Consider the following 12,508-nt stretch of genomic DNA (forward strand, 5'->3'; position numbering starts at 1 on the left):
TTTAGTTCAGACCTGTTACATTTTGGGTCAGTTTTCTTGGACAGCATTTTTGAGATTCATCATTTTTGGGTCCCTTCTAGCACAGTTTATTTAGAAACCTGTCTGTTTTGGGTTTGGTGCAGGTGTTGTCTCTCCCTTTGTTTGAAAGATTCGGTCACAATGCAATGCTAACAGGAGTTAACTTACAGGCTGTGAGTCAAAGCGGGAGGAATTACGTCAATGACTGTCATGTCCACGTCAACAGGCCCAGGAAGTAAACTGTTGCCTACAATCTGTGAGTCCAAGAAAAGAGATTTATCTTGGAAACGATAACTTGCGTCATCGTTTACTTTGGAGTTTGTACCTTTTGCATATCGTTAACATGTACTAATACACATTTACACAGCAAAGGAAATGTAAAATCGTGAATTGGACGATAGGTGCTCTTTAAGGAAATTTTCACCTTGTAACCATGCACATGTCGAACATCCCTTTTAGCTATTTTCTACTTACATGCTTTTTCTAAAGTCTCAAAAGATTTCAATTGTCCTTAGCTGTTATAAAGTATGAAAGTGATAGTCTCACACACACCATCATAACCCCAGTGAGTCAAGAAAGGAGAAATCCATGGCTCTCTTGGCGAAGAGGGGTCAGAACCAGGACAAAAGAAAAGAAAATGAGCAAATACTTCACATTCCTACTAACAAAAGGAATGACATCTGAATATTCCATGCAATTGGGGTTTCTGACCCAGTCAAGAGCAACAAGATCCAGATCTTGTAAATCCGACCTGCTCTGGATGAGTGCTCCACAAAACATGCACATGTCTGTAGAGGCCCTCTGAGTAAACCTTCAGAGCTTTATACACAAACTGAAGTTCATATGAATCATACATCGCCCGGGGCTAAATGGTTTGCCCATACAGCCTTATGCATCTTATCTGGCTTTTAGCTTCAGCTGTGTCTAGCTATGGTGGTAAACATTTGCATGCTGATATGTCACAGCCTTGCTGCAGTTGCAAATTCGTCATGGTGTCTGATATGTTGATAGGCATTCTGAACATGGCAACTGGGGCAGCAGTATAACAACATCTGTGTGAGAGCGTGCCTGAGCCTCTAAAGACCGGCTTTGATTGCAGTTCAGTCAACTAAAGCACACATCATAAAAACAGATCATTTCACTTTTACAGTGTACCTCCCAGGTTTATTGACCTTTTTAATATAACTCTAAAGATAAACAGAAACCCTTTTCAAAATAGGCGGTGTTTTCCTCTGGTTGTTATTGTGCGTGCAACGTCTTGAGAGATTTATACAGCAGAAAGAGGTTATTGGGTAACTGGGTCTTGGGTACCAACACATAGAAATCAGTATTCAGAGTCGTAGTGGTCTTAGAAACATAAAATGTGTTAGTCCAAAATGTGTGTTTTTCTTTTTTACAATGAAAAATGAACATAATTATTAGTAAATGCATGATGCGGTTTTCTCACAAAATACAAAGAAGCCCATAGCTATTTTTTTCCCATTCATGCACCTGTAGAATCATCCATTGGTAATTTGTATTCCCGTTTTGCTTGAGGAGTCCAGAGTAATGACCAGATAAGGTTTCTGTGCACATAATCTCTTGAAGGAAAGTCCTGGTTCAGAAGTTTGCCCTGCCCTGTCAAATATGACCATGTCAGGTGTAAACCTGATCAAAGACTATCATGATTTTTTTTCCCTCTCTTAAAGGATTAAGCAATGAATTCCATGGCTGCAGTTTCACATGTTAGGAATGCACTTTTTAATGTCTAATGTATTACAAGGCAGTGCCACATTATAGTACTGTACACATAAGTACAAACTAGTGCCTCAGATACAAATTGGTACCTCACAGATGCCTATTTGTACCTAAATGGTACATAATAAGACCATATAAAGGGTACGGTCCAGTGAAATGTTTTATACATTTTTCTTAGAGTGTATATGAATTTGGTTCCAAAACGCAATAAATCCATTTTGACTAATTTGACTAGTTTTCTATACCAAGAAAGTGACAAATTGAAAACCACTATTTTGTGTTACAAACTTTCACATAGCATCTTTAGGTTATAAAAACATAAAAAATTCAAATCCATAATTTGATTTTCAAAGATTTATTATAAAAACTGTTATTTTTTTTCAAAATGCTATAAATCTGTTGAATCATAAATGTGCATTCATCTTTGCCATGTTATATTCATTTAGTGGTATACACTGATTAAAAAATAAACATTAATGGCCTTAATCAAAACACTTACTTGTCATATCAAAAACACTGTCGTTGTTGCTGTCATCCTTGGAACCCCGTTGTTGAACTTTTTTGACAGCGATCAGCTGTAAAATGTTTTGGTCCTGCTTGATTTTCTTTGACTTCGAGTAAAATAATGGAACGTTTTTCATAAGATCCTATGGGATCAATGTGTTCAGCATTTTTCCTTTGCCAAGTGCCTTTCACGTAAATATATTTACGTTTCTTCCCGCCATAGAAAACCACCACAGGTTTATCAATGCCATCAAAATTACTCTTTTGGTTTTTTTTTTGTTTGTTGATCACGAAGTACAAAGTAGATAAGGGAAAATCTAGGATTCTGGCTGTTCTGGCTGCAAGGATACTTCCTTGGCAGGACTGGTCTTTCCAAGTCACTTCCTTCAGAGGCTAGGCCAGGCTCCTCTTTATGGAACAAGCTAGCAAGTGCACGTCATTGCGTCATTACTTCAGTAAAAACGTGTGCTTTCAGCGCTGTGCGCATAGGATTTTGGGTGATTTGAGAGCGCAAAGAGCGTGAAGGATACACATATGCATCCTTTCCTGTATATGGGATATTTTTCGATTAAAGGACTCAGTCCTTGGCTGAAATTCGGAGGATCCTCGACGTTGGAACAGTCCTTCGACGGATGTCGATGACGTAGAATCCTTGAAATTCTGGCTTCCAAGGATCCTTCCTTGACATTGAGAAACAGCCTCTGTGTGTATTCAACGCGCCGCCATTGTTGTTTACAATGCGTGAAATGGTGCGCTGTGATTGGTTAAGCGAATTTATTGCATACTGCAGAGAAGGAGGACTGGGGTTTGTCTCAGTTTTTGCGTAAAATCAAGAATTGACTTTTTAATCCTGATACAATACTGATTTTGGGGTAGCAAATTTTTTTTTTGAATGGCCTTTATCACATTTTGGAACCAATCTTCATATGCAAAATATATATATATTTTTAAACTTTTTTGGTTTTACCTCCTTTTAAATAATGAGCCCTTGAAATTCAAAAGCATTCAACTGGAGATGAAACGCTAGATTCCTCCAGAATGTGAAGTAAGCTTTTGGATTGGAGGGTTCTTGATATTTGTTATATTTGCTTATTTCCATCCAAGCCATAAGTTTAGCATATGATAGAAGTCAAGTGTTTACACTGAAGATAAAAGGAGCAATCCAAATACTTTTCACACAGTTTCACACTTCTTTGCAACTGTCATTAGCTCCCTCATGCTTGACCGCATAAATACACTAGACTGCAGGTAACTAGTGAATAAGTGTGAATGATTTCGCCCTTGAATGTTTTTTTTACATTTTTAAACAATCAAAACGAAAGCTGCATTTAACTTCAGAGCCTCTGTGATTTTTTTTTTTTAGTTCAACATCAATTATTGCATTGCTTTCTGTTTTTGAATTGCTTTGCTAATTGTTTTGGCTTCACGCTCCTGGGTTGTCAATTTTTGTTAACATGGAAGACATTCCACAGTGTTCCCAGGAAGATTTTTCACATGGCACATCTGCAGTCAGGAGCAGGTTTTCCCAGTCACTGGTGACCTCTTGTTTCCAGCGGCTGATGGAGGGAGAGGCCAGCGATGTGGCCTGTGATTTTTATGGAGTGATTTAACACTCGTCAGCCATGCTGGAATCTTGTTAAGGGTGTGCTGGAGCTACGCTCGGGAATTGAGAGGCCTCTCTTACCTGCTGCTTTATTGGATGGATCAGTTACAGGGGTCGCCCTATTCAATAAGAGCGTGGCGGCTGTTAAAGTCTTTGCACTGCAGACGCTTGCGGTTTTGTGGGCTTGGAGAGGTGATGAATCTGAGTATCTCTTACTCACTTTTTCATTGTCAGCGTTCTCTGTCACCTGGCTGTGATTCCCTTGTGGAATGCAGATGAGACGTTTGGAGTAAGGCCAGCAGGAACCAATGGAGAAAACGTCAACAATAAAACTATGTTTAGAATGACCATGTCTAATATTTCACACCATTATAATGTGATCCAGAATAAGGCTTGTGCAGTGCCCTGAAAATAATCATGAAAAGAATTAAAACCATTTTTATTAAACAGGACTAAAGTCAAGGTCTTAAAGGGGACATATCATGAAAATCTGACTTTTTCCATGTTTGAGTGCTATAATTAGATCCCCAGTGATTCTCTGCAAGCATGTGAAAAAATAAGTCATATAAATTTGGCTCCCCTTGTGATGTCATAAGGAGATAATACTGCACTATCCAACCACGGCACTGCCATTTAGTGCAGAGATTAGCTCATTTGCATGTAACAGGACACCCAAAAACAGCACATTTTTGTTCATACCTACAAAGTAGCAATTTTAACATGATATTATAATATTACCTATTTGATATTTTTTTGCCAGAACTTCACATACGTACTCTGGGGACACCAAAGTTTTATTGGACATTTTATAATCTTAAATTCAGATTAAATTGCAGAAAATGTTAAGTTGCCTGGGCTTTTTATTCACATCTTTTAAAACTTGCAGTCTGTATCATATTATTTGCAGGCTTGTATTTAGGCCATTAGTGTTAACATCATCATGTACCTCAATAACCTTATATCAGATAAACCGAATGAATACACTAAATATAGAATTCATATTTGTTTTTTGTTACTTAATGCTTGTCCTACCCCCAGTGGTTCTCAAACTATTTTGACGTGCGTTCCCAATTGTGTACGGTGCATCCCATCGTTCCCCCCAAAGAAAATTTATGATACAAAGCATTACAAAACTTAAAATTTGAATTAAACAAAACATATTGTGGCAGTTTTCCCGGACAGGGATTAAACTAGTCCTAGACTAAAATAAATGTAAGAGCTGTCCAAACTGAAAACAACTTGCACTGACCTCTTAAAATACATCAGTACCCTTTGTTTTGCCTCAAAATGCACCCAAGTAATGTTTTTAGTAAGGCATGTTTGTTAAAACTAGTTATTTTATATTTAAACTAAGGCCTAGTCCTGGCTTAAGATAATCCCTGTCTGGGAAACCACACCTTTAAATTATATAATGTAGTGCTGTTGGTTAGTAGCCTTATTTTCTAAGGTTTAATTACACAGAGTTAATGAAAAAATAATGTATTTTATAAAATGTGATTAAACTGGGGCATCTCAGGGCCCATTTGAGGGGGCCATGGCCCCCAGTTTGAGACCCATTGGTCTAACCACATAGATGTTCAACATTTTAATGGATCAGTCTTCTATCAGTACCATCACTGTGCCTCACCATGCGAGACTGTCTGATCCAGAGGAAGGAATGTACTAGTGACTATAAAAGAATCAATCAGGGACTTCCTGTTTTATTTTGCATTCAAACAACCCATCACTCTTTTATACCAAACACCCGTGGAGTCAGATTTCAGATGCCAGCTCATTCTCCGAGTGTTTACTTGTAGTCTAAAACAAGAGCTTGTGAGACAAGTGTTGCGTTCTGGAAGGCTTCAGTTTGGCAAGGTGTGTACTGTACGAAAAAGTGCATACATTGTGCCTGTGGTTTGCGAGCTTGGGTATCTGTCGTAAGGTGCACTGTGAAATTCTGATATATTGTTGTTGTTGAGTTTTCTTCTGTTTACACCTGCTTGTGGTTACAGCATTCCCCAGACTTTCTGTTTCTGTGAAAACCTACCGTTGACAGGAGAGATGATGTTTTCTTGCCATGGCTTGTTGGGAGCGCGGGGGCCCTCCGAAGCTGGTTCAAAGCTTCAATGGCTGCTCCTATTGTTGGGCTATATCAAAGGCACAGTCTGCTTATTTGAACAGGTGACTCCCATTAAGTTCGATGACCCGGCTGGCCGTTCGCCAGCAGTGCTGCCGCGGCTTTGCAGAACTCGTCTAGTCGGAACGCTAATACCTGGTGATCTCAATGCCAGGTTGCAGATTGAATAATTGCTGAGCTGTGGCGCTCTGCGTGTCTCCTGAGTAATTGGTATGGGAGAAGCTGGGGGGGCTGCCGCCCCCCGAACACTCATGGAGGTCAGGATTTCATTTGTCCACTTCCTGTGAGCTTGTCCAACCTGGATGCCTAACTTCACTTTTAATGAAAGCCGTCTACACTCGCACCCCTGGTTATTTTTCTCAGCGCTATCAGTATGCAGTTATGGCACCTTACAGGTTTTATGCCTGAGCTCATGATTATGGAAAAGCTAATTTATTCACGTGGGATTTGTTCCCCTTGATCTGCTGTAAGATGATATCAAAATATTCTATGCATTTTTCATGACAAGTCACTTTTAGTGATCAAGTAATCTGACATAATTGGTCTCTTTCTTTTCTACTTCATCTGCAGCAAGGAACTGAGGGCTTCTGGAAGTCTGTAGCGCGTTTTGTGCCCCGGGATCCCTCAGAGATTCGAATCCTTAACCCTTACTTCATACAGGAGGCTGCCTTCCAGTTTATTGGCCTACCACAGAACAATGGCCTCATGGGTAGAGGGGTAAGCATTATGTTCAGTGAGTCTAAATGGCACATTTTTAGGTTGCATTGTGCTCAGAATGTTGTTTAAATTGGAGAATTTGACCCTACTATAACAAGAAGCTCTATAAAAGGAACTGTTGGCCTGCTTAGCTTTATTGTATCAGAATGGCAGGCGATGCCTTAAATCAATTTTATTTAAATTGGGGTCACAGGAAGCCTTAGGCACGTGCTTCCTCAATTAGCCTATAATTACCATAAAGATGACCACAGGTCAAAGGCAGCATGACTAATCCAATGGATGGGGAAAGCTCAGGCCGTTTGGCCAGACCTTGACAAACCTTCATTATAAGAAAGTAAATTCAAAGCTCAGGTTTATTCAAAAGAATTTCATGTAGATTTATTTAATCGATTTCATTTGTTTATCAGGTCTGTGAAATCCATGCTAAAGTCTTATAATGTAATTATTATTATTATTATTAGAAGCATCAAAATTTTATTTCACTTTGTTTTTTATTTCAGTTTAATCTTTGAAATGGTCTTACTCAGTCAGTTTTAAACATATCAAGGTTAGATTTTTACAGAATGGTCTATACATTATATTGAATGATTTTATATAGGGTTAGTAAATCACAAACATTTCACATTTAATCAGATGTATCAATATTTGCACAGCAAAGCAACAAAAAGATAATAGCAGACAAACACATTATATAGACACTACAAATAGTGGTACATTACTGTCCTGTAGTCCACAGCAATCCATTTTACAAAAAAACAATCTGTTTAAAGGGGTTGTCAGTTTTTTTTAAACAGGCTCATTTCCAGCTCCCCTAGAGGTAAACACTTGTTTTTTTTACAGTTTTGTAATCCATTCAGCCGATCTCCGGGTCTGGCGGTACCACTTTTAGCATAGCTTAGCATAATCCATTGAATCTGATTAGACCATTAGCATCGCGCTCAAAAATGACCAAAGAGTTTCGATATTTTTCTTATTTAAAACTTGACTCTTCTGTAGTGACATTGTGTACTAAGACTGACAGAAAATTAAAAGTTGTGATTTTCTAGACCAATATGGCAAGGATCTATATTCTCATTCCAGCGTAATCAAGGAATTTGCTGCCGCACTATGATAGGCTAGTCCCCTTGGTAACTTTCAATAGCGAGGGACTATTTTTCGGGCACTGTGTAATATAAGTCCTTGATTATTACGCCGGAATGAGAGTACAGATCCTAGCCATACAGCCTAGAAAATCGCAACTTTTTAATTTTCTGTCTGTCTTGGTACACGGTGTAACTGCGGAAGAGTCAAGTTTTGAATGGGAAAAGTATCGAAACTCGTTGGTTGTTTTTTAGCCCGATGCTAATGGTCTAATCAGATTGAGTGGATTATGATAAAAGTGCTATCGCCAGACCCGGAGATCGACTAAATTGATTCCAAAACAGTAAAGATCAAATATTTTACTCTAGGGGAGCTGGAAAATGAGCATACTTTCAAAAAAAGTGGAGTGTCCATTTAAGGTGCACTTAAGCCCGGAGTATAGTCTGTTTTTGCCATGCATCTACTGGGCTGAATACTACTCTCCTGTATGCGCATGAGTGACGTACACATACAATGTATGCAGGGTTTCAATCTGTCACGCGCACCATATGTAGACCCTTGCTTTCGCATAAAAAATCGACCATACTCCGGCCTTCAGGAGACATTTACACATGTAGTGTTCTTGCTGTCCATCTGTGTACTGTTTTATATGCAGACAGACATCTTTAGTGGTGTCATATGTAGTGCAGTAAATGTTTTTAAGATGCCATGTCAAATGTAGCTTTTTAAAAAGATCATATAAAATTAGCAAGAACTATCCTGTTCCTTTCTTGCTACGTTCATCCAGCGGTCTTTAAACGTAGAAAGATAAAGCAGCTGGGGCTGAGCTGAAATTGATGTGTAGGTCAGACAACATTTTTGATTTTAATTTTTTTATGCTAAATAAATCCATTGCATTTTAATATTTTGTTGTCATGTAGGATATGTCTGTCAAATCTTCCATGTTTTGAGTCAGATACACACAAAACTGTCAGTATGAACCACAAAGCTGTTAAACATGCAGGATGACATTTCAAAAATTCCATGATGAAATGCATCATGATGTTCTAAACAAGACAACCTCTCCAAAATTGTTTTTTTTTTGCTTGGAAGACCCCCACCCTATTAGCAAACACGCATTTTATTCAGACCTAGCCAGGGTGTGCCGTAGCCAATGGGGAGATCTAGGATCATAGACCTACAGGTCTGTCATAAAAGAAGTGTGTGTGACATGCATCAGACCTCAAACAGGCTTTAACAAAAAGTACTCGCCTACCAGGAATTCAACAACAGGACACACCATCTTTCTCTTACGTAACAGGAAATTGGACTTTACAAAGTGTGAAGGAACTTGCCAGTGATTCAGTAAATTCTGAATGCCAAAATTGATGCCTTGGCATGGCACTTGGAAGGCAGAACAGTCATGTTGTAAGTTTGTATCCTGAAAATGTTTAAGTCGCCTATGATGGACCAAAATTTGTAAGCCCTACCCCCTTCAAGGGACACTCCACTTTTTTTGAAAATATGCTAATTTTCCAGCTTCCCTGGAGTTAAACATTTGATTTTTACCGTTTTGGAATCTATTCAGCTGATCTCCAGGTCTGACAGTACCACTTCTAGCATAGCTTAGCATAATCGATTGAATCTGATTGGACCGTTGGCATTGCACTAAAGAGTGACCGAAGAGTTCCAATATTTTTCTGACTTTTATGTAGTTACATTGTGTACTAGGACCGATGGAAAATTAAAAGTTATGCTGCTATAAAATAGTTATTTTTGCTATTGAAAGTTACCAAGGGGACCATTTTCAGGCAGTGCGTAATATCATTGCGCCTGCTGCAGCCATGTTATGGCAGCAAAGTCCTTGATTATTACGCCAGAATGAGAGTATAGTTTCTAACCATATCAGCCTGGAAAATCGCAACTTTTAATTTTCCGTCGGTCTTAGTACACGATGTAACTACAGAAGAGTCAAGTTTTAAATACGATATATATCAAAACTTTTTGGTTGTTTTTGGCGTGATGCTAATGGTCCAACCAGATTTAATGGATTGTGCTAAGCTATGCTAAAAGTGGTACTGCCAGACCCGGAGATCAGCTGAATGGATTCTAAAATGGTAAAAATGAAATATTTAACTGTAGGGAAGCTGGAAAATTAGCATATTTTCAAAAAAGGTGTAGTGTCCCTTTATACTCTCAATACAGTGTGGTTAAGCTTAGATGATAAGATTTTAAAAGAACCGGCCATAAGGATCACAACTTCTAACTGGAACGTCTTACAGCCCCATTATGGCATAAGTAGAGACAGGGGTCTGTGTGCGAGTTGACCACCTCTTAACAACTCCGACCCCCTTTGAATCCTGCAACATGTGCTGTGCATGTGGAGCAGAGCCCAGGCCCCTAAGGTTTGTGTAGGTAGGGGGGCAGCGTGGGAGGGAAGCTGTCCCATACGGTACTGATCAAGGTGGGATACGCTTTGACACATCCTTCCCCTTTGAGCGCTCCAAACACCCACCTGCCTAGTGCTGAGTACACTGGCCCAATCTTCCAACTAATTGTGTATGTGTGTGAGTGATCCATACCCCAGGCCACTGCAAGCTAATGATTTAGAATGGTTGACTCCCTCAGGAAGAGAAGGAAGTGAAGGTCTGCCTCTTCAAATTGGTGAGTCAGGGGTTGGGGGTCTGTTTAAGCAAATTGTTAATCACAGACAGCTCAAAATGAGGTAACAACTGTGGACCAAAACTAAGCCAGGACTCATTTAGCCACATGCAGACTTGAGAGGAGTCAACTAGACCTTACAGGACAAGTTCGGTATTTTACACTTAAAGCCCTGTTTTCAGATTGTTTATGATGAAATAGAACGGTTTTGACTAAATTTTCGACATATGCGGCTGCCCTGAGAATTTTCGCTGGTTTGCGTTTCACCTCACACCTCTTCAATGGGTTTAATGGTGCACTGGAACAATCCTTCCTAAAATGCATTAAACTTTCGTTTACAAAGACGTGAAACTCACCGAGTGGTCAGGGGTGTTCACTGATATGCTCACACAAAAATCGCTGCAAAAGATGCTTTCCAACAGCTGTTTTAGCATTCGTTATTAACTTGTGGACCTATTTTTCCAAACGCCTCACACCCGTATATTCTTCCGCTTAGAGCTTGAATAATAGACACTCCAGCCCAGGTGGTGGCGCTAATCTGCCATTGCCAATAGCAAGAATAGAAACAAAGTTCCCGGCGCGGAGTAATACCGTACCTCGCAGCACATCTAATACAAGTCAATGGAGTTGGCAAAAACTACGATAAAACAGCTGTTGGAATGCGTATTTTGCAGCGATTTTTGTGTGAGCATACCAGTGAACACCCTTGACCACTCGGTGAGTTTCACGTCTTTGTAAACGAAAGTTTAATGCATTTTAGGAAGGATTGTTCCAGTGCACCATTAAACCCATTGTAAAGGTGGGAGGTGAAACACAAACACGCGAAAATTCATGGGGCAGCCGCATATGTCGAAAAGGATTTTGTGCAGCGGGTTATATTTGAAACAAACGGGATAGTTTGCCTCAGCTCGCATGAAACGCATAAAACTGAATAAATACGTAAGGATTACCACTTTAGTTTATGTTTAGACTTCGGACAGATGACACGTGAGACAAAGAGAAGCCCAGCTGCTTATGACGCGCTGGGTTTATTTCAGATGCTCGGAGTCCAAGACGCACGCATAAAGTCCATGTGCGTGCAAGAAGGAATCCTCACTCTACAAGCTCTCTCGCGTAAAGTGAAGCCCACAAACCCCCATGCGAGGAAAAGCACGCAATGTGCATGATAATGTGAAACTATAATAATAATAAATAATAATGGCATAGCATTTTTTTGTCTTAAAAAAAATCGAGAATCGAATCGTGACCTTAGAATCGAAAATGTAATCGAATCGAGGATTTGGAGCATCATGACACCCCTAAAAATTATAGGAATGTATTTTATAGGGGTGCTCTGATAAATGCAGATATACACTTATAATGCATGGCCGATAACTAGTCTGAATCGCACAGACGATATTATTCACAGCTATTTCATGTACTACGGCTTTTGATCAGTATGTCCTTATCGATCTGAAATCACTGTTAGTTTGAGTCGTTTATAACATGCATATAAAGAAGCAACACTCGTCAAACATAATCATTATGCATATTCTTTATTATCATGAAAATAGCTGAAAAGGTTGGAAGAACAGCAATATATAATATATCCTGAAGCCATTTCCTGGAGCTGCGTGTGTAATGGTTCTTCGTCTGCAGCGCATATTGGCCCTCATTTATCATTCTTGCGTAGAAACGAGCGTATATGTTGGCGTAAGATTATGCTTACACTCCTCTCACCGCCTGATTTATGAAACTGTGCGTACCGTTGATATTCAGGTGTACGCAATACCTGCCCTTCATAAATGCCGCGGTTGAAAACGATCGTCATTAGAATAACAAGCCCATATAAATTCAAGTCTCCGCCTCCCCCACGCCCTCATTTTACGCCATTGACACACGAAAGACGGCAAAGAAGAGAAACCGGGGAAGTGAAAAGAAACAAAATTGTTTTATTTGGGAGTTTAAAGAGTGGGATTAAAGGCACATTAATAATTGGATGACAATTTGTAATATTCTTATTATTATTTTTATTATTAATATTGATATTTAGAAGAATTATTATTTATTATTATTATTATTTACTGTTGCCTACATCTAAATTCTATGTCTGC

General features: G+C 39.3%; 1 protein-coding gene across 7 annotated transcripts in view; it reads left to right on the forward strand.

Moving 5' to 3' along the window:
* st3gal3b (ST3 beta-galactoside alpha-2,3-sialyltransferase 3b) overlaps window positions 1-12,508 on the forward strand; it is a 73,638-nt gene that overhangs the window by 53,725 nt on the left and 7,405 nt on the right. For 6 of the 7 annotated variants that reach the window (XM_055202591.2, XM_055202593.2, XM_055202592.2 and 3 more), the window contains one exon: window positions 6,549-6,695. The exons of the other annotated variant lie outside the window; for it this stretch is intronic. In XM_055202591.2, the coding sequence (XP_055058566.2) occupies window positions 6,549-6,695 (147 nt within the window). The remainder of the gene's footprint in view (window positions 1-6,548; window positions 6,696-12,508) is intronic. 7 annotated transcript variants of the gene reach the window in all.

The sequence above is a fragment of the Misgurnus anguillicaudatus genome, chromosome 2 (assembly GCF_027580225.2).
Source record: "Misgurnus anguillicaudatus chromosome 2, ASM2758022v2, whole genome shotgun sequence".
In the NCBI taxonomy this organism is placed as follows: domain Eukaryota; kingdom Metazoa; phylum Chordata; class Actinopteri; order Cypriniformes; family Cobitidae; genus Misgurnus; species Misgurnus anguillicaudatus.